At 34.0% G+C, this 22,513-nt stretch overlaps 3 protein-coding genes across 7 annotated transcripts in view; 1 reads left to right on the top strand and 2 right to left on the bottom strand.

Annotated features, from left to right (window-relative positions):
- Positions 1–849: 849 nt before the first annotated feature.
- LOC129307123 (2-methyl-6-phytyl-1,4-hydroquinone methyltransferase, chloroplastic) lies at positions 850–3,859 on the top strand. Its single transcript, XM_054948005.1, has 4 exons — positions 850–1,009; positions 1,150–1,717; positions 1,974–2,280; positions 3,417–3,859. Exons 2-4 carry the CDS (start codon positions 1,158–1,160, stop codon positions 3,570–3,572), a joined length of 1,023 nt encoding a protein of 340 aa, XP_054803980.1. The 5' UTR covers positions 850–1,009; positions 1,150–1,157; the 3' UTR covers positions 3,573–3,859.
- Positions 3,860–5,290: 1,431 nt separating this feature from the next.
- LOC129314179 (peptidyl-prolyl cis-trans isomerase CYP63-like) lies at positions 5,291–13,412 on the bottom strand. Of its 5 annotated transcripts, none has more exons than XM_054957546.1 (14): positions 13,254–13,411; positions 12,200–12,297; positions 12,051–12,105; positions 9,883–9,971; positions 9,199–9,223; positions 9,075–9,113; positions 8,780–8,897; positions 8,346–8,506; positions 7,873–8,200; positions 7,637–7,770; positions 7,296–7,512; positions 6,874–7,158; positions 6,713–6,793; positions 5,291–6,580 (listed from the first exon to the last, which is right to left on the bottom strand). In XM_054957546.1, exons 2-14 carry the CDS (start codon positions 12,275–12,277, stop codon positions 6,214–6,216), a joined length of 1,977 nt encoding a protein of 658 aa, XP_054813521.1. In that variant the 5' UTR covers positions 12,278–12,297; positions 13,254–13,411; the 3' UTR covers positions 5,291–6,213. The 5 variants fall into 5 exon arrangements, with proteins under 5 accessions (XP_054813521.1, XP_054813532.1, XP_054813526.1 ...); XM_054957557.1 differs by lacking the exon at positions 13,254–13,411 and adding an exon at positions 13,114–13,236; XM_054957551.1 differs by lacking the exon at positions 13,254–13,411 and adding an exon at positions 12,902–13,045.
- A 7,956-nt stretch (positions 13,413–21,368) lies between these two features.
- The window catches only part of LOC129301961 (protein SPIRRIG-like), a 17,679-nt gene continuing 16,534 nt past the window's right edge, over positions 21,369–22,513 (bottom strand). Inside the window, 1 exon segment of the mRNA XM_054940612.1 lies at positions 21,369–22,506. Within this exon segment, the coding sequence (XP_054796587.1) occupies positions 21,955–22,506 (552 nt within the window). The 3' untranslated portion in view covers positions 21,369–21,954.

Raw genomic sequence — 22,513 nt, 5'->3', positions numbered from 1 at the left:
TTTAAAAACAAAAAAAATTAAAGAAATACATTGAGTTACAATACAATTAAATATCACAAAATAATTTAGTAAATTCAATCGATCTGGGTTTTCTTCTTGTTTTTTTTTTCTTGTGATATAACGGTATAAATGATGTTTTTAACTACCATAAAAAAGTGAAAGCTTGTCTTATAGAGTCTAGACAATAATAATAAGCACATTCATTTTCAATTTAGTATATACAGTAATATTAATTTTCTTAAAAATTCTTGATTTTCTTTTTCAAATACATTTTAAATAATTAGCCCAATTCAAATAGGTATAAAAATATACACTTTCTTCGTTTAAAAATGTAAGACATTTTTTTAGGAGTTGAATGTTAAAGATGTGAGGCATTTTTAATCTTTTGAGGTGTAATTATTATTTTTTTTTCAAAAGCACCACTATCGATAATTACTTTATATTTATTATAGGACGTTTAATAGAGATAAATATAAAAAATAAGATTAATTTAAAAATATGTAACTACTTTATTGAGGGTGTAATTTAATTAAAAATATTTTCTATTTTTTAACAGTGAAAATATATATATATATATATATATTCATGCATTACAAAATTGTAAACTTCAAATTAGAAGATCATGATGAATAATTTATAAATTTAATGGCTAGAATATATTATTGAATTAGTATCTTGCTCATAATAACGGGTAAGATAATATGTTTGTGTATCTATTTATTTTTATATATCAGATATATTATGAGAAATAGAAAAGCATAACATTATTTTGCTCAACCGCATTGTGGACACTTCGTGTGTAATTCTAAAAAAAAAAAAAAACAGGAAAAAGAAAAAAATTGTGTTTGATGTGGCTGGCGGCCAGAAAAGAAAATGGTATTCTAGGCTTCTAGCACTCTTCTACAGTTCTACTACGTCCAGGTTTTGTGGTTTGTGTTTGTGACCGAGAAAACTGAAGTCTGTGGTTCGCGGGGCTTTTTCGTGTTCCTCTCTCCACAAGCTGGTTCGGGTAAGCTCACTTTGGAGCAAAGCTTTTTTCCGTTTTTGGTACAATTAGACCTACGCTTGCAAGTTCTTCGCATGCCATTTTCCTATCTGTGAACTCAATTTCGTTCAATTTTATTCTAATTGCTATTGCTCTCTTGTCAGATTCACTCATGGCTTCAGTAATGCTTAGTGGAGCTGAAAATCTTGTGCTCTTAAGTAACCGAAACCCCATTAAGTTAGGTTTTGTAGGGTCGGATTTGCACGGGAAGAACTTCCCGAGACTGGGTTTTATCAGTTCTGCTAGAGTTCCCAGTTCTAGGACCATGACGCCTAAGTGTAGTCTCTCGGCTTCGAGGCCTAGCTCACAACCAAGGTTCATACAACACAAGAAAGAGGCCTTTTGGTTCTACAGGTTTCTGTCAATTGTATATGACCATATTATAAATCCTGGGCATTGGACAGAGGATATGAGGGATGAAGCACTTGAACCAGCTGATCTCAGTGACAGAAATATGATAGTCGTAGATGTTGGTGGGGGCACGGGTTTTACCACATTGGGAATAGTGAAACATGTGGATGCGAAGAATGTTACCATTCTAGACCAATCACCTCACCAGCTTGCTAAGGCCAAGCAGAAGGAACCACTGAAGGAATGCAAAATAATTGAAGGCGACGCTGAGGATCTTCCTTTCCGTACTGATTATGCAGACAGATATGTATCTGCAGGAAGGTGAACTTCGTCAACCTTTCAAATTGATCTTTGAATTCTATGTTTACTTATTCTTACAATATTGTGTACCATTGTATTCGTCCGCATAGAATGAAAGGTGTTGAAGTTCTATGAAATGCCTATACTGAAAATGCGTTTTAGTATGCTTAAGATGCAATTCTGTCATTTAAGCAGATGAATAGGTAAAATTATTTATATGCCAGTGTCTAAATCAAGAAGCAGATTGCCTAAGCAGCGATATGCTTCCATTTCACAGTATTGAGTACTGGCCAGATCCACAACGAGGCATCAAGGAAGCATATAGGGTTTTGAAACTTGGAGGGAAGGCATGTTTAATTGGACCAGTGTACCCAACATTTTGGTTGTCACGCTTCTTTGCTGATGTTTGGATGCTTTTCCCTAAGGAGGAAGAGTACATTGAGTGGTTTGAAAAGGCAGGATTCAAGGATGTACAACTGAAGAGGATTGGTCCAAAATGGTATCGCGGGGTTCGTCGTCATGGCTTGATTATGGGTTGTTCCGTTACTGGTGTTAAACCTGCATCCGGAGATTCTCCTTTGCAGGTGATTGTCATCTCAGCTTCTCAATTCATGTTATGTTTTGTTTGGGGTTTTGCAATTTCATTTTGCACAGAATCAAAGGTAGTTTCTCTGTGCCTTTGTCTGCCTGTCTGTCTCTCACTCACTTACTCGTGTTCTGTGGGTGCATCTGATCACCAGAGTTTATATGTTGAACGTTATGATATCAAATCACACATTTTTGGAATCTTCTCTATTAAGCTGTAATAGTAAGCAGATTGTCATGATGATGGATTTGAAAGTAGCTGTATCAAAAGCAACTATGAATAAAGGTTAACTAACAATGCAAGCTATTGGGATCATGATAATGTGGAAAGGTTGTCAGGTAAATAATTAACCATTGATAAGTGTCAATAAACAAAAAAGTAAAAAAAAAAAAGGGAATTTTTATATCCCTTGTCTGATGTACTGATGCGGTTGTTTCTACTAGAACTTGTGATTTAACATCCACAGATTGGTCAACTTTTATTCTTATCCCTACCCAGAAAGTGTGGTCCTTTAAATGGCTTGAAGCTTCATTTTACAATGCAGCTTCTGTCTACAAACTATTTGCACAGAAGCGGACTCTTGCACTGGGTTGTTTCTATTGAACTTTACCTTTGGGCTTTCTGAATGGGTGCCTTTTTCACCACTTCTTTCAAACAGATTCTGGATCTTTAAGTAAGCACTCAAATGTTTTCCTGACATTCACAAATATTTCTCACCAGTATGGTTTTTAAGGTTAAAAATCCCAATGTTTGCATATAGCGAAGTGATGCTTATATAAATATCTTTCTATCAGAAGTCAGGTGTCTGGACTACTGCGAAAAATAATGGGAATTTTTATTTGACTGCAAAGTGTTCATAATACATCTTAATAATGATATATATAATACACAAGGCTTTATTGAAGTTGGTAATTGCAAAAAACAAAATTAAAAAAAACATCATTTTATTACACTTGAGACGCTAGCAATGCCTTAATTTATTTGCTAATTATAGATTCAAAATTGTCAGTGGCTTGTGAAACATACTGATTGACCGTAGTTTCCTCCGGTAGTGTGCACCCCCGCTCCCTCCTTGTTTTCTTTTTATTTTGTAAATGCACTGAGATTAAGATAAGTTTTGCAATTTTGATGCAGCTTGGTCCAAAGGAAGAAGATGTGGAAAAGCCTGTAAACCCTTTCGTCTTCTTGATGCGGTTCATTTTGGGTGCCATGGCTGCCACATGGTTTGTATTAGTTCCTATTTACATGTGGCTCAAGGATCAAATTGTTCCCAAAGGACAGCCAATCTGAGTCCTGGTTAGCCAAGGGACCTTGTTCAGTTATTTTGTTCAGCTTTTCTTCAAACCTAGATTACATCTGCAACCGAGAAATGTTTTGATTTTGTCATGCCTCACTGGTATGGTCACTTAATTTACAGTCACATACTAGTCTCAACTAGAAAAGCCTGAATACTGCTGCATGCTTTTGCTAGCCATATTCTATGAGTATCAAATTGCACTCGACAGGGATTAGAAACCTTGGAGCGTGGGTGGGTAACCGATAAATGCAATAAATTGAACTTGAATATTTCTTCTAAATTGTCTTCCTGTCTCATACGTATTTAATATTTAACATGTCGCACTTCAATGGGAACAAAGCTATTTCGATTTTCTTTTTGGTTGATTTTTAGTTTCCATTCCAACTGTTTTTTTGGTGATTACTCCATCTGGTCTTGGTCCTATTTATAAGTTATATTCCATCCATCTAAGATGTAAGGTATTTTTAATTAAATTTTAGTTCTCAATAAAGTAGTTATTTATTTTTAAATTAATCTTATTTTTTTTACATTTACATTTATTTAATAGGGTAGTTTATTCTTAAATATGAAGTTATTTATTTAATAGGGGTGCTTTAAAAATAAAAAAAGATGATAATTTCACCTTAAGCAAGTAAAAATGCTTTTTATTTTTTAATGAATGGTGTATTATCAATTATTACTTTTTTATTGCAAATTTTTTCTATCCTTCTATTAAATATTGAAGAGAAAAAAAATATTATTTTAATAATAATAAAATTAAGAATTTATTACATTTTTAAGTAGAGTTCAAGAATTTTAATTTTTTTTAAATTTTTATAAAATATTTTAAAGAGGAGCAGAGGAATATAAAATGGGCTTGCCAACACGTTCGAATCTTCATATCTCAGCCCTGTCTCTGCCAACTCTTGGTAAACATGCTCTGCAAAACCCTTTGAATTTACAGTATGAATACAAAAACATTTAAAAATAAAAATCTATTTGACAATCTAGTTTAAAAACAGTTTTTTATTCTTCAAAATAAGAAATAAAAAAATATATTTGATAATATGTTTTTAAAAATTGTTTTAGAAAACAAAAAAAAATAAAATATTATTTCAAAAAATAAAAAAAATGAATAACTTTTACGTATTTTAAAATTATTATTCTAGAAAATAAAAAAGAATAAAAAAATTATTTTTATAATTTTTTTATTCTCAAGACATATTTATAAAATATCAATTCTCATAACAATAAAATAAAAATAATTTTAAACAGTCGTTAAAGCTCATGAGTAATAATGAGTAAAATATTTAAGCACTGTTGCTGAGCAAAAGCCGATCAAAGCAACACTCATGGAGCCCAGACCACCGGACAAGAAAACCATTAACGTCCCACGGACTTAAAAACTCACAAGACTACATTAAATTTAAGAAATATTGTTTCAAAAAATAAAAAAAATGAACAACTTTCGAGTGTTTTAAAATTATTATTCTAGAGAATAAAAAAGAATGAAAAAAAAAACTTATTTTTATAATTTTTTATTTTCAAAACATGTTTTATAAAATACTAATTCTCAAAACAATAAAATAAAAATAATCTTAAACAGTCCCTAAAGCTCATGAGTAATAATGAGTAAAATATTTAAGCACTATTGCTGAGCAAAAGCCGATCAAAGCAACACTCCCATGGAGACCAGACCACCAGACAAGAAAACCATTAACGTCCCACAGACTTAAAAACTCACAAGATTACATTAAATTTAAGAAATAAGTCATATTATTCATAAATCCTAAACAAGTCAACATTTTTTACATTTCATTTTTGGACACCTTTAGCAAATTGGCAATAAGTTAGGCGGCAGATAGAATCCATCAGGCCTACGATCCGGGGAAAAAATTGGGAGCCAGCCTATAATACTGGTACCAGCCACCTCTTTCCTGAGCAGTGAGCAATGAGCTGCGTGTGATGAAATGCTTGAGATATGAACAATATCACAATGTTCCATGATTGGCAATAATGAGTAAAATATTTAAGCACTATTGCTGAGCAAAAGCCGATCAAAGCAACACTCCCATGGAGACCAGACCACCAGACAAGAAAACCATTAACGTCCCACAGACTTAAAAACTCACAAGATTACATTAAATTTAAGAAATAAGTCATATTATTCATAAATCCTAAACAAGTCAACATTTTTTACATTTCATTTTTGGACACCTTTAGCAAATTGGCAATAAGTTAGGCGGCAGATAGAATCCATCAGGCCTACGATCCGGGGAAAAAATTGGGAGCCAGCCTATAATACTGGTACCAGCCACCTCTTTCCTGAGCAGTGAGCAATGAGCTGCGTGTGATGAAATGCTTGAGATATGAACAATATCACAATGTTCCATGATTTTGAGCTAGGCATAAACTTAAACTTGCTTCTTGACTTCAAACTCGACATAACAATATTAAAATACATTACCTAATGAGCGACTTGGAAGCGGTATTGTTCAATATACAGCAAAATATTAAGATGAAAAACAGAAACTTAACCTATTCCATCCCCATCATAGTTGGCCGCGTAAAGCAAGAACAGCTTAAATGGAGAAGCCTTTGAACATGAAAATTCAACAAGCAAAGATGATCACAGCACGAAAATGCCAAATCATCCTATCTTGCCCCGGAATCAGGACTGGCATCTCCATAGGAAACTAATCCCTTCTGTCCAGATGACGAACTAGATCTAGATCTGCTTGGAGATACAGAAGTCCTTTTATCATGACGCCTGGGTGGGGTAGCATCAGGGGATCTAGAGGGAGACAAATGATCCCTGGAATTCGACCTGGCACTTCCTCTGTCTGGGGAGTGCCGAACACTTTGGGGACCAAGTCGGGATTTTAATCTATCACTCATTGGAGGTCGCCTGCCTTCTGGAGTGGGGCTACGTACAGGACTCTGGTTGCGACCACGATCCCTAAAACGGCCCCGCACTGGACTGTGAGAGATGCTCCTACTCCGGCTTCTTCTGCTATGGTGTCTATCAAAATGAATAAAAAAACAAAAACACGGTTTCCCAGTTGTATATCATGAAAATGCTTACTTTGTAATGGATAATACAAATATGATGCGGTCTAACTAATAACACATTCAATCATAAGATAAAGGTGACCTTGGACGGCTCCTGTGCCTTGGAGGGCTTCCATAGCGTCTCTGCGGTGAACGCTCAGAGTAGCTCCGGTAGCTTGTACGCCTACAAAGACACATAACAAATCAAAACAATAACTAACATCCTTTTTATCAGTCCAGACTAGCAAAATGAAATGGGCATACCCGTCGAAGTTCCTTCTTATATTTCTATCACCATAACGATAGGAATGGGGTGACCGATCTGGAGATGGAGTACGGTATCTGCGTGCAAAGGCATAGCGCTCAGTGAAGCCACGCCCTTTTCTAATACGCTTTGGTACACCATTTGGTGAAGGGCTTTTTGACAAACCCTGACTATGTTTGGAGGCAGCAGGTTGGCGGGGACTTGTTAGTAAAGCACCTCTTTGGTTTTCCTCAACTAGCTTCCCACTGGGACTCATTGCATCACTTCTTCTAGGAATTGATCCTCTGACACAAATAAGTTGTACACAAAACCTTAATCAGATATGCATTCCAATCCAAGGATGTACTGAACATTAAGTCTAAGAAAAATTAATACTATAGGTGATTATTAATTAGAAGACAAGAAAGCCAAGAAGTGAAACCTATTGTCATTAGAACCATCCAAATGAGTGGGTTGCTTAGCAGGTCTACTGAATTTGGCTTCAGTATCATGCCCGTTATTCAGAAATTCAGAATTTTCTGGAGACAATTCACCTTCTTCATGTGATTGCTTGTCCGCGGTTCTTCTGACCTTGAAATCTTCCCCTTGATCTGGAGAAGCTTTAACTAAGGGAGGACTGGGAGATTGCTTTCCTGTTTCTGTAGCATGATCAGTTATTAGTTTTTGGCAGCATTCAAAATATATTTTAGGTTAACATTCTTTTGTGGGGGAGATGTAGGTTACTTTGCAATTTTTTTCTTTTCTAAAAAAAAGATAGCATACCTGAACTTCTTTTTTGTTTGCTGTCAGCATGTGTTTTACGACCAGAGACACGGCAATGAGCTTTCTTATCATCAGAACTGCTCTCACTACTACTAGTACTATCACTTTCAGTATCACTTGAATCCTCTGAGCTCCTGAACCAAGGAAATCAATTTAATAAAGGCAGAGATCAGGCATGTGCTTGATGTGGAAAACTATAACAGAACAGACACGCTACAGTTTAAGTATATTCATACCATCTGGACATGCGTCTTGATCGTCTATTATGCCGGCTTCTCCTTTGCTTATGCCCGTTTCTCCTCTTCTTCCCCTGCTTGTGCCTAGATCTTTTCTCAGGTTTTCTCTTCCGATGTTTACCATAGCTAGAGGAACTTGAATCAGATAGCGATGATTCTGACCCTGAATCTGAGTCAGAATCACTATCACTATCTGAGCTGTGTGAATCAGATGTTGAGTATCTCCTCCTCTTTCTCAAATCCTTGGAAGATGTTTTCCTTTTTCCTTTTGATTTTTTGTCAGAACTGTCATCAGAAGTTGAAGATTCCCCAGATTTTCTCTTTTTACCTAAAATGAGAAATAGGTTGTATCCCCTTTGGTTGATAAAATATAAAATGCAGAATGACAAAGCTGAAGAGAGGTCAATTAGGCCAAAAAGAAAACTGAAGAGCGATGTATAATGCATTCATATTTTTGCCTTATCATCAAGTACCTTTCTCTTTCCCAATTTTCGGCTGAATTTTCGCTTCAGTTGCTTCACCACAATCAATGATTTTAACAGGCCGAACAGGTTTCCCATCTGATGTCCCCACCAGTTCAATTTTCTTCAGAAGATCTAATCCACCAACAACTTTTCCAAAAACGACATGTTTCCTGCAATGTCACATGAAAGAATTTAAGATTATTAATAATTAATAATAAACTCATCGTTTAACAAAACAAAGATCAGCAATCTGATCTCATCAGCTTGAGGACAGCAAATACAAGAGGTCAAAAAGAACTTTGTTGAGAAAATTTCATAAACAACAAATGAAAACAGCCTTAACTACAACATTCAGGGCAATAGACACTAACAAGGGCTGCAGAATTTACAGTGAGAACAATGTACGTCATGTTAAAGGCAAAAATCATGTAAAGCTTATATACCCATCAAGATGTGGTTGGCGCTTGAAGGTAATAAAGAATTGGGAACCATTTGTGTTTGGGCCACCATTAGCCATGGATAGAAGACCAGGTCCGTCATGCTTTAATATGAAATTTTCATCTGCAATGAGGAGGGAATGTGTGCTTTTAAATGATTAATCATCAAAACACTCCAACGACATAAATTTTTATGTGAAGTTATTTTTATTTTCAGAAAAGTGAAACACAAAAGAACTTATTAAAAGAGCGGAGAACAGACTCAGGATATGAATCCTCCTCTAATGGAAAGCAAGATTACCAGCAAACTTTCCTCCATATATACTTTCTCCACCAGTTCCTGTAAACAAGTCAAAGGTTGTTGGTTATGAGTCTTCGAAAAAGATATAGCGGTCAATGGGAATCTGCATTTGCCAAAAGCATACCATTTCCCCTTGAAAAGTCACCACCCTGTTAGGAAATTGGGGAAAAAACTTATGAATGATAACGAATTGGAAAAGATAAAAAAGTTGCAAAACACTTGTAAATAAGGACAAAGGGGCTGTTAAACTCCAAAAGTTAAGTTGATACCCCACTTTACAACTTTACCAACACAGATTATCAGTTCTACCAGCTAACAACCAAATTAACCATAGGCTTCTCATGCAAGATGACAAGTTTTTTATAACATAATTAGCTTATGACAATTAGATAAAAAAAAAAAAAACCAGGCCTAGAAATTAAGCCAATCCCTCAGACACCATTGTCCCCAGATTATGATGTAACTTCCTCAGACAATGATTACCCAAATATCAAAAAATAAAAATAAATGAAAAGTATAACAACTGTCACCATTTATGTTATGCGACAGGATGAATTGGCATCATAAAAGTCAACTTCTAAATATTAAGTTGTCTAAACATTCGGTTTTACTTATGACAAGCAGATACTTTCAGATAAATTTAGGCCATTTTTATATCTCCTAAGCAATTCAATGGAAAACAGCTGAGTCAAACCTTTTAAAAGATGCCTGAATGAAAGTACAACAAGGTGGTAACTTGACTGAATTAATCATTCATGAAAAACTTATTTCAATGTCCAATTTACTAAAAGGAGACAGGGAAGCTTACTTGGGCCATGAATCCTTTAATTATACGATGAAAACAAGTTCCTTTATAATGCAAAGGTTTTCCGGTTGATTTTCCAATGCCCTTCTCACCTGCATATAAAAGACAATCAGTTACAATAATGGCATACTAAAATTTAAACAAGTAGATGTGATGTGAAAGCTTATCATCTTTCCCAAAGTTACCTTTCTTAGTTTTGTAAATCTGTAATGCTTGATTATTAACCAAATATACAGCATTTTTAACTCTAGTAAATTATAATTTGCAATTTGTATCCATACGAACCAAATTCACATAGCAACCACAAACTAATTAGAACTAGCTATTCCATGCATACAAATTAGGAAATCTCCAAACTCAATAAAAACCTAAAGCTCTACAAGAACAATGTCATGTTAAAATATCAACTTCAAAATTCAGCAGCCCGCAACTTTCTTCAGATAAAGCCTAAAGTGTTCAACATTATATCTTTAGCATTCGTGTAGATCTATGCAATAACAGAGAGATAAAAACTAGTATAGCACCTAGAAGATAGTATTTCATTTCTTTAATAACTGAGGAATATCTCATACGCCATTTGTTAGCAAATCATAGTTTTTGACTGATATCAATTATACAGCTACATTCTATTAACAGGAAGCCTTCAAAAAGAAGGAAAATAGAAGGCCCCAATGTTGGGTAGGGCTGGGGATTTTATCAGGAAGTAGATAATCAACCAACCCAATCCAAAATGATGTCTACCTTGCCAGAGGGCCTCCTAGGCTAAGATGTCCTGACATTTGACATTAATCATAGCACATGCTCCACCAACATACAATAACAACAAGCCTTTATCCCACTAAGTAGGGTCGGCTATATATATTGCAAGACGCCATTGTGCTCTATCATTTACCAAGCTTTTAGAAATATTATTAATTAAGATATCGTATTCAACAACCCCCAAAAGTGTTCCCTCAGGCCTTACTCTATCCCTCTTAACAAGGCTCAAAGTTATATATTCCACTCTTCTCACTAGTGCCTCCCGCGGTCTTCTTTATACATCTCCAAACTATCTCAAACGATTTCCTACCACTTTTTCCTTAATAGATGCTACTCTCACTTTTTCGCATATGTGCTCATTTCGAATTTTATCTTTACGTGTATGTCCGCACATCTATCATAACATTCTCATCTCTACTACTCCAACTTTATGCTCTTGTTGTTCTGTTAGAGCCCAGCATTTACTACTATATAATATAACCGGTCTAATAGCAGCACGATAAAACTTTCCTTTAAATTTATTAGGCACCTTACGATCGCAAATAACTCCTTTAACTTTTCTCCAATTAAACCACCTAGCTTGAATCCTATGTGAAATATTCCCACTGATTTCACCATCATTTTGAATAACGGCTCCCAAATATCTAGACTATTCCACTTGAGGTATAATTTGATCTCCCAATTTCACTTCTAAATTACTGTCAACTAGCATCTTACCAAATTTACAATATAAATATTCCCTCTTACTTCTATTCAAACGGAAACTTTTCAATTCCAATGTCCTCCTCCATAACTCAAGTCTACAATTAATTTCTTCTTTTGTCTCTGCTATAAGAACTATATCATCCGCCAAGAGCATGCATTTGAAAATTTTTCCTTGAATATATTCTGTCAAAACATTTCCCTGATGTAGTCCAATATTTATAGAAAAGTCCTTTGTTTTGATCATTAGACGTTTTTATACTAGTTTTTACCCCTTCTTACATATCTTATATAACTTTATTCTAAGCAATCTGTACTCTGTTTTTACCCCCTCACTTCTCTTGGATTATGCTCCGCCAACATAATCCAAAATAAAAGATTACAACAGTAACAGACAGTTACTCCCTCTGTGTTCATTTATAAGAGAAAATACCACTTTTAACTTGTTTTTTTATAAAAGCAAAATCGCATTTCCCAACAAGCATTTATTACAAACTTCTTAAATTATCCCTCATAATTTTATCATTCATCGTCATAAGAAACAATAAATGAAGACTTGAATAACACAATTAATAAAGAGTATTATAATTTAATTTTTTTATTTTCAAACACAATTAATATAGTTAATCGATTTTTTTAAACTGTGTGATATATTTTTTTCCTCCTACAAATAGAAACGGAAAGAGTACTTTGGAACAATCAAAAGATACCTGTACAAAGTGCCCGGAAATTTTCAGCTGTCTTGGGAACAATACTGGCGAAAAGCTGCATCATTTCAAGAGGGGCATTTACATCAATCTTAGAAATTAGGGGAAATTTTCAAATGTGCAAAAAATTATATTTCCGCTCTTCTTATTACCTCTATAACAACTCGTTCCACAAGATCCCCATCAATTGAGACGTCTAGAAACACAAGAGGGTTCTTCTTCTGACTCATATCACCTTACTCAATGGGTGCTTCAGAGGGAATTAGAAGAAACAATCAAGAATCAGCATCAAAATTTCATAACCATAACAGCCTATTACAAAAAACATCCATGTCTGTAATACAGTTAAAACAGAAAGCTATTGTGAGTTAAAGGCATCAAATTCTTCTACCAACCTATAAGAGATTGAAATTTTACTTTCGGAGCATGTTTGATTTCCACATTTACAGACTACAGTCTCCACTAGATGACTCAGGTCTTCTTGGGAAGAAAGAACCACGCAGACCTCATCCCTACCCAGTTCCCAATAACCATTTTGATTTGCATTTCAATCGCATTAACATTATTTTTTTTTTTAATTACAAGGGAGTAGCCAAAGCTACCTAATCAAATTAATATTTTAAATCACTTAATAAAATTAAAAATGAGTTGCTCTAAGGCCCCGACAAAGAATGTCAAATAAGATCGTTCCTCTCGAAAATTAAAAAGATCTTCCTAAGCTATACAGATACAATGAGTTAGAAAAGCCTCTTGAGATTAATTGCACAGCAATGAAGCAACAAAACCCTAAACCCTAAGAATCCAATCAAACAGCATTTCGATTCAATGAAACTCCAGAATTTTTATTTCCTTACAAATTTAAGCCCGCAGAGAAAATGTCGGAATATAACCCTCGAAGACCCAAACCGTAATAGTCATTCAAAGCAGCATTTGTACTTCAGAAGGAGGAGCCAGTTATGTTCCCAACCCCCACCCACCCAACCATCCATCAGTATATACTGCAAAATAAAGAATTCTAACTGAAATTTTCAAAGGTGAAAAAGCACATGAGGCAGTGGTTGCATACTGCAGGGTGGATCATGAAAGGAAAAGAAATCACATCTCACGAGCTTCTTACTGCGGGCGTGCGCGATAGAGAGAAATCAGAGAAGACAGAGGCATTACTTTATACGAATCAGCGAGGAAAATAGAGAGCTGGAGACTCACTGTGGCCGGAGGCTGTAGCTACTGTTCAGTGCTCAGTACAATTGCTGTCCTGCGCTCGAGAGAATAAAGGTTCCAAGAGAAAAGCGTCGAATTCGACGAGGGATGCTTTGGTTGGGGAAGTCATTGCCTAGGTCGAATCATCCTTCGGCCCTAATCAAAATGTTCTTGGACCCTACCCGTGCCCAGAGTTAAATCAGTGGCCCGAACAACCATGAGCCAGCCCAACACATCCGTTGTTTTTTTTAACCTGTCAACACATCACAATTAACTCTTCAGGCTACAGTACCAAGTACAATTTTCTTTTTCGGCCAACGCCAAGTACAATTATTTTACATGTATCGTATTAAATATGTTGATGTATATTGATATTGATATTCTAGATCTGAATATAGTATATAAACCCTAATAAGTCATACTTGCGGCTTATTTTTCAATTTCATGCGATATATATAACCCATAATTAATTGCATATTAATTATTGAAAAAATAGAATCCAAATATCACTGTACAATATTTATATCCTATATGAACTAAATGATTTGATAATATCACTGTGGGCCTCTGGTCCTTCTGACATGTTAATTTAGTAGGCAAAAAGATCAAAATGCCCTTCAGTTAAAAAAAAGAACCCGCGCCGACACCGACGCTGGTCGTCGAACCCTTGCTATTGGCGAGGTTGCTAGAGCCCCTACTGTTGGTAAGGTCGCCGGGGCTAGTCACTGGAGCTTCGGTGCCATTGACATTTTATTTCAAAATTAAGTTTTTTAAGTGGTCAAGGGTGAGTTTGATTTCATAACCCTTAACCATCTAAAAAGCTTGGTGTAAACCAAACATAAAATCACTTCCATGTAATAACCTAATGTGTGTTGTTAATTTTTGAACGAAACTTGTTATTTTATGAATGTCACATGTTAATCTAACACGAACAATTATAAATTACGGCTTTAAAACTTTACTCATTTTAATTGCTTGTTAAATGTTCGAATATCTTATTGTGAATCACAAATAAGTTGTTATTAAAATCAAATGGATACTTATTAATGAATGACTAACACGCACAACTAAACCCTTCCTATCATTTCTTATAACTTGTTAAAACTATAATAAATTCTTGTTAATTTTAAATGAATTGTTATTATTTTAAAAATATTATTTATTAATCTAACATGGACAATTACATATTAAAGACTTCAAAACTTCGCTCATTTCACTTGTTAAACATCACAATGTCTTGTTGTTAATTATGAATAGGCTGTTATTAAAACCAAACGGATACTTGTCAGTGAATGACCAATATGCACTGACCTTTCCTATCAATTTTTCTAACAAGTATCTATTTGGTTTTGACAACAGCCTATTCATGATAGACAATAAGATATTGGGACGTTTCCCCAATTTGTAATTGTCCATAAATTAACAAGTGACATTTGTAAAATAACAATAATTTATTTAAAATTAACAAGAATCTATCATAGTTTTAACAAGTTAGAAAAAAATGATAGGAAAGATTTAGTTGTGAGTGTTAGTTATTCATTGACAAGTATCCATTTGATTTTGATAATAAACTATTTGTGATTGACAACAAGATATTGGAATATTTAACAAGTAAAATGAGTAAAATTTTAAAGCCCCTAATTGATAATTGTCCATGTCAGATTAACAAACGATATTTGTAAAATAAAAATAATTCATTTGAAATTAATAAGAATCTATTATAGTTTTAACAAGTTAGAAAAAATAATAAAAAAGGTTTAGTTGTATGTGTTAATCATTCACTGACAAGTATACGTTTGATTTTGATAGCAACCTATTTGTGATTGACAACAAGATATTGGGACATTTAACAAATAGAATGAGTGAAGTTTTGAAGCCCCTAATTTATAATTGTCAATGTCAAATTAACAAGCGACATTTGAAAAATATCAATAATCCATTTGAAATTAACAATAATATGTTATGGTTTTAATAAATTAGAAAAAATGATAGGAATAATTTAGTTATGCGTGTTAGTCATTCACTGATAAGTATCAGTTTGATTTTGACAGCAACCTATTTGTAATTGATAATAAGACATTAGGACATTTAACAAGTAAAATAAGTAAAGTTTTGAAGCTGTCAATTTGTAATTATTCATGTCAGATTAATAAGTGACATTCGTAAAATAACAAGTTTCATTCAAAATTTAACAATACACATTAAGTTATTACATAAAAGTAGTTTTGTGCTTGCTTCACTACTTATAATTTTTTTTACCATATATATATATATATATATATTAAAGGACTTGGTGGCCTTTTTAGGGTCTGTTTGATTCAGGGAGAGGAGAGAGGAGGGAAGGGAGAGGGACAAGGAGGGGAGGGGAAATTTTAAATATTTTCCCTCCCCTCCTCCTAACTAAATGAGGGGAGGGGAGGCCCAACCAAACACACCCCTTAGGTGGCCAAGGGTCATGAGATTAAACCCACCCTTGGTCACTTAAAAATCTTAATTATGCAATAAAATGTGGTCGACACTTCGACGATCGGCCTTTGGCGACCCTGTCAACAGCAACAACTTTAGTGATTGTGGGGTTTTTTTTTCTTTTTTTTAGCTAAGGGGTATTTTGGTCTTTTCACTTATGAAATTAATATGTCAAAAAGACTAAAAGGCTGGAGTGATATTATTAAATCATTTGATTCTTATGAGATATAAATATTGTACAGTGGTCCTTAAATGCTATTTTTCCTTGATTATTTTACTTTTGACTGGAATTGACATTTTCGGTGGTAGGACCAGAAAAATGAGTTTGTGGGGTGTAATTTAAAATTAAAATAAATATTAATATTTTTTAAACATAATTTAAAATATCTATTAAATTATATCTAATAGTTAAAGACTAAAAATAAAATAATGTATAAAACATAAAATTATAATAAGATAAAAAACCTCTCTTTACATAAACAACTTATTTCATTCTATTTAGAGTCATGTTTCTTCATGTTTATTAAATAAAATTTAGATACTTGGTAGAGAATTTTTTATGATAAAATTTTTTATAAACAAGTTATTATTTTTTCAACTTTAAAACTATTGCTATTGAAGTTATAGTACGTAGATAAAATTTTATGTTATAAATTTTTTAATAGAATAAGTGAAATTTATAAGGGGATCACAAGTGAATTTTTTTAAAATAGCGGGGACAATTGAAATTTTTTAAAAGGCGGCAATCAAAATCATTTATGTGATCTAATATATTTTTTCTTGAGCTGTAGGGGTAATTTCCCCGCTGTAGTATATGTGGGTATGTCCTTCAACAGTTTATTTAGCATGTAAATATTAATACAAGCATAAAATTATAATTATGACTGTGAAAAATAAATTAAAATTGACTAAATTATAGTTAACCTTCTTTTCTTAAAAATTATACTATCTAGTGATTGTGTATGTGTTGTAATTGAACAGATCGTGGTAAAAATGTTCATTCATACCACGAGAAAATTTCTATTTCAACGTCAAATTACTTATTTTATTGATAAAATAAAATGCTATGACCATAACCGGGAATAAATCTTTTTTTAATTGCCTATTTCCTTTGATCTTATTTATAAGATACTTTTTAAAACTAATTTTTGGTCAAAATATAAGATACCTTATGATAATTAAATTATTTTTTAATATTATTCTTTCTTGATTAGCATGAAGGTATTTAATATAACTGCATTATTATTTAAAGTTAAAGATAAAAATGAAAGTATCTCTCACTTTTTATGATATTAAGAAAAAATTAACTTTTTTTACAATACATGAAATGATTGAAAATGTCATCTAATAAAAAATAAAAGAAATATATAATTGATTATAAAACCAATTTAAAAGTTAAAGGCATCGAATCGGTGAGCTGGTGAACCGGCGTTAGATGCAAGAGTAAGTCTAATGCTACAAAGCCGCGAGACCATTGGCACTAAATGCGGTTTAGTGCATGCAAACTTCTAAGTTCTAACTTGACACCTGCTATTTAAAATATTTGCGCAAGCTTCCAAGAAAATCAGGAGAAAAAAAAAAACAGAAGGTCCAATATAATAGACAAAAGACTCATGACCATGCACTATTTATAAGGATTATTATTAGATTTAAACACACTCAATATTGTTTCTATTAAAGATTATAGGCTATTGAAATTGATTATTGACCTGGTTTTCTCCAATTTCAACTGTAACATCAATACATTTGTATTTTGAGATGTAGCCTCTTTTACTGCATTAAAAAAAAAAAGATCCGAGTCCAGCGAGTAAAAATGATTTCAAGCACCACAAGATTTTTTGATGTTGCAATTCAGTAGAGCGATTAAGTGTGATTTAAAGCGCCTGATTACATTCTTACGACAACAAATGATGATCAATCATGACAATGATGAGACAACTTACAAAAAGCTTAGTGGAGCCGTAACAACCCAATAGTTATATTTCATTTCCTTAAGGAATAATAGCCTCATTCTCTTTTTATCGCTCTATTTATTTATTTGCATATCTGAATTATCTTTTTCTTAACCAACTCAATGTGGTTTTAGATGATGTATTATTATCAGTAGTATTAACAGTAGGAAAACAAGAAAACCCACGAATGGATCGAGCGTAGGAGAATAAAATGCGTATGTCTCTTATTGTTGGCGTAATTGGTGGATACTTTTATCATGGATTCTCTTCCATTGAAGCTCTATATACTCCAACAATATTAAAATAATATATTTATTTATATATAAGAAAGCGATCATAATATTATAAGTCTTATAATTTTAATTTCCCGTAGAGCTTGGAAAAGTGTTTTCTTTTTGTCATTACGAGTTGAACCCAAGAATCAGAACACACACACGCATGTATGCACTCTTTATATGCAGACACAAAAAGACACACAAAAACCAAAAACATGCTGAAGCGAATGCTATCGCTGGCAAAAGCCATGTGTCAATTACGTCTAAGCTAAATGGATAAAACATGAGAGTATATATTACTAATTAGTAGCTTCTATTCTTGGCTTTCTCAATTTTCTAATTTTTGACCGTGAAATTTAAACACATTGTTCTGGTTAATTAAGTTGCCTCGCTTGGTTGATCAATTACAGAGAGTCAATTATATTATTGTTTATATATACTTGACTAAATTATATCGATCTGATATTCTTAGATTAAAAACGTTCGGCCACTGATGATGCATTATTGATATATATCACAGAAAAAGTTCTCGTACTATTTACTTTAAATTAATAAAATTAATTAATTAATTAAGTTTTTGCACAGCGTACGTATTCCTTTGAAAAGATGAAACTAGCTAGTACTTGATTAATCATTCATATTATCATAGTAAAAGTAAAAAATTACAATCTCACGGTAATTTTTGATATCATATCATGCACTATACTTTAACTAAATATTTTAATTTATTCGCATAGCTGTCATCATATGTTATCTTCGAATTATGCTCCAGTGATGCATGCCAAGGAATAATTAATTGCTCTTCACCAAAACCAACGCATTTAGTTTAATGTTGCAGAATATCGATCAGAGAGGCAAAGACGACGACGAACATTATTGGTCCTCAAATGCTCTAACAAATGGAAAGAAAAACTTCACACAAGGAGGCAAGATGAGAGATCTCAAAAGCACCGACCCCACGTCAGAGAGAGAGAGAGAGATTTCTGTCATTCAAAACCCTAACACTCATATACCGTCGTCACGTGCACTCCAGATTAATTATTTGATAAACAGAAGGTTTCTCCTCAAGTCATCATCTTAAACCCTATTCTGGAATGTTAACTACGAACACACGATAACTTCTTGGAAGATCTGCATTATATACCAAAACAATAAAAGGAGGAAAAAAAGATGAACGAAAGGAGCTGATAGGTATACCTCTCATTTTCATATTGTAGGAGAAACTACCCAGAATGGGTTTTATATATATATATATATATACGATCAATGAAATATAAGAGCGGATTTGTTCGTGATCCTACCAACAGGTGAAGCAGCCACATGATCCAATCCTTCCTTGAGACTGAAATATGACAGGAAAGTTTAGATCATGCTGGCAGCTTCATCTGTTAGTGGTGCACGACATCGATATGTATTAGCAGATCAGAGAGAGGGAGAGGGAGAGAGACACAGACGAAGAAAGAGAGAACTCTTAAATCTTCGCCAAGGGACAGAAGGGGGAGGGGAGAGTAAAGGGAAATAAATAGAGAGTAAGAGTTGTGAAGAACTGAAAAGGTAACCATGTTAGTGATGTAGTTAAGCTAAATTAATATATTGTTCTTAATTAGCAGATGACATGTGTCAGTGTGGTCCAGAGTTAAAAGACAATTTAAAAATAGTATGATCATGACCAATATGCTTCCAACATTTCATAACAGGCACGGTTGAGTGGTTCCAAGTTTATCTTGGAGTACACATCAACCAAAGAAAAAAGTGCATGTCACTAAGTTAATGGGGGACCATTTGCATGGCTTCCCACAATTCCAACATTAAAAGAAATTCAGTAAAAGCATCCTAATAACCAAGTCACGTTTGGAAAGGTGAAAATAAAATAAAATGAAACAAAACCAAGTGACTGCAACTCTATTTCTCTGTCCACCGTCTTTATTATTCTTCCTCCGTGTGTAAAGGTGATATAGCTTTTCTCTTAACTTTTGATGACATGAGGCGTGTACTTATTGTCTGACACAATCCTTCTTAAACTATCATTCTAATTGGCCTCAATTGTGGGTTTATATTATTAATTATATAGAAGCAATTTTGTTATCTGAGGATATGATGTAACAGAGGAACTGAGGAAGGCGGTAGAAACTAAACAGAATAACAATAGTAATATATTGAGAGGCTTGCTGTGATTTTGACGTAGTGTTTCTTTCGAGTTGTTTGTGATGTCTTTGGCAGATCGATGCATGGGTCCAATAGATGCAAGCAGAGTCATCTCCATTTAACAATATATCAGAGTGTGGAGAACACAGTATTCCATGAGAGAAAAGTTCCCAACATATTGACTTCAACACAGGTTATGCCGCCTATACTCAAATCGTATCTGCCTGCATATCAGTTGTACCGATTACTTTCTGTGCCATCATACTCTTCTTTTCAACTATATATATATATATATATATATATAACATAGTAAAGGATGAGTTAATTAAGGAAATATAATATTCAGTTTCAAATCTCACTTAAAATGGGATATAATTAATCCGAGATAATATTATATATATATATATAAGCGCTCTTGCTAGGCTCTAAAGCACATATGCATAATTAGAATGCATCCACAGAAGTATTTTTCTCCCCGAGAAAATGGAATTGAGAGTGAATCAAGAGAAGCAGTCATAAATATTCCAACAATGGATTGAAACTGCCAAGAGAAACACGAAATCAATTTTTACAAAATGCATGCCAAGGAAAGCCAGAATCAAGACATCGCCATCTTGGAAACAAATGTAAGTTAAAAACTTTCTCCCTCGTGCTCCCTTTTGTTTTGATGGAAGGAAAACTTCTAAATATTTGAGTCCATTTCTGAAGGTAAAATATAGTTTAATAAAAAAAATCTTTTTGATAAGGAAAAAAAGCACGACATAAAAATTACACCAAATATTCTTCATATATTCAGGTGAAAAATGGCCCAAAGATGTATTCAGGTGAAAATAACAAGAAAAAACTATTGTTAAGTAAATACAATATAAGACCGAGTAACAAAACAAAAAATAGCGGCCCGATATCCAGCCCGAAAATGAATATTTTTGGTAAACAGCCCAAAAATAAGTAACATTAATATATAAGTAACATTAATATTTAGATCAAACGCTCTATTTTTTTTTTTGGGGGCCAGGGAAACGCTAGAATCCATGCGACAATTAAAAAAAAATGCTCATGTAATAAATTTGAAATGAATTTGAAAAAACGAAAGTGTTATGATGTAAAAATAATTTAACGTGCAACCATTGTTAAGAATTAGTCATAAGTTGTATAACGTGTTGCTTTTAAAGGAAAGGGAGAATTGTACACTCGTCATGCGCATAGTGTAGTGTTTGTACAAAAAAAATCACAACCGGAAAAATAGGTCACAGAGACATAGGTGACGTGACAGACATGTACAATTCACAAGAAACGGCCTTCTTTTTCTTAGTAAAAGAAAATGGCCCAACTTCAAAAATATTTCCGAGAAACGATTACACTCATCCCATCAACCGTATCCCAGACCTATGCTTTAAATCACATTCCAATTCATGACCTGTACAGCTTAATTACACACTAAAAGCTTCATGTGAGCATGTATATATACATCAAAGAAAAGCCAACAGACTCATAACCAAAAGAATCCTCCACCGTTCACCCAAAATGGACCAATATCTCAAGGCAGTCATTGCTTTCTTCTTCTACACTGCACATCCTGCTGCGTCAACCAGATGCTTTTCCCACAGGGTAAACACACGTTAATCCTGATGCGAGTTAGCTCTCAACGCTCATATCTGCTGCAAGGCTCCCAACTTCTCTCCGTCAAGTTGGTTCACCCAGTTAGAATCCGAGCCTTGCTTCCTGATCGTTTTACAATCTTCAAGAATTATGAATACGAATCCGTTTTCTTGATTATTGATTTTCGCTCGGAACCCAATATCAGGATTCAAGAACCAAAGGCAGGCCCAGATGCTGAAGTCACCAAAAGTAACAATCATATTACCAGCTTCACCCCCGATTCGCTCTAACACTCTCATCTGGTATTGTCCAGGAAACCAAATTCCCACCTGAATCCCCACTAAAAAACTGTTTCAGGTCACTTGTCAGGTGGAGGGCAGAAACAGGATGTTTATGGAACTTCAGTACTTTGCGCAGAACCAACCTGTATTCTGGTTCTTTTCCATCAAGATTTAAAACTCCCCCACTAGAGGCTTTACTTAGGGAGCTATCAGGATCAGAACAGTGAACCATTTGCCACACCTTGACAGCTCCACTTTGATGACCTGTGGCATACCAGTTCGTGTCCATCCAATCAGAAAATGCACTACTTGTCACAGAGAGAATAGAATCAGATGGCAGCTGGGACGTGTTGATCATTGCCAGGCAATCCCCATTGATGCTCCATATCACAAGAAGAATACCAGCAGCAGTAACAATTTCCCCAGACAAGTCATTAACAAAAAATTGCTGTGAAACTGGCAATGGGAATTCTGGGAGCTGTCGAATAAATCCCATGGAGCTAAGATCCCATATAATAACTGTGCAATCATCTGAGCCACTCACAATA

Source organism: Prosopis cineraria, unplaced genomic scaffold (assembly GCF_029017545.1).
Source record: "Prosopis cineraria cultivar Desert tree isolate PC_DT_omini unplaced genomic scaffold, ASM2901754v1 PC1, whole genome shotgun sequence".
NCBI classification, from domain to species: Eukaryota; Viridiplantae; Streptophyta; class Magnoliopsida; order Fabales; family Fabaceae; genus Prosopis; species Prosopis cineraria.
The sequence above is the reverse complement of the archived record's forward strand: the minus strand, read 5'-3'. Positions and strand labels throughout refer to the sequence as shown.

Bases quoted from the DNA above. Each gene is read 5' to 3' on its own strand.
- LOC129314179 (XM_054957546.1), bottom strand. From the start codon at position 12,277: ATGAGTCAGAAGAAGAACCCTCTTGTGTTTCTAGACGTCTCAATTGAT. The intron at 9,114-9,198 runs GTATGCTTTTGG...ACTTGTTTACAG, and splicing joins TGACTTTTCAAGGGGAAATG to GAACTGGTGGAGAAAGTATA. The intron at 6,794-6,873 runs GTATGCCCATTT...GTGTCTTTGTAG, and splicing joins ATAAGAAGGAACTTCGACGG to GCGTACAAGCTACCGGAGCT.
- LOC129307123 (XM_054948005.1), top strand. From the start codon at position 1,158: ATGGCTTCAGTAATGCTTAGTGGAGCTGAAAATCTTGTGCTCTTAAGT. The intron at 1,718-1,973 runs GTGAACTTCGTC...TCCATTTCACAG, and splicing joins AGATATGTATCTGCAGGAAG to TATTGAGTACTGGCCAGATC. The intron at 2,281-3,416 runs GTGATTGTCATC...ATTTTGATGCAG, and splicing joins CCGGAGATTCTCCTTTGCAG to CTTGGTCCAAAGGAAGAAGA.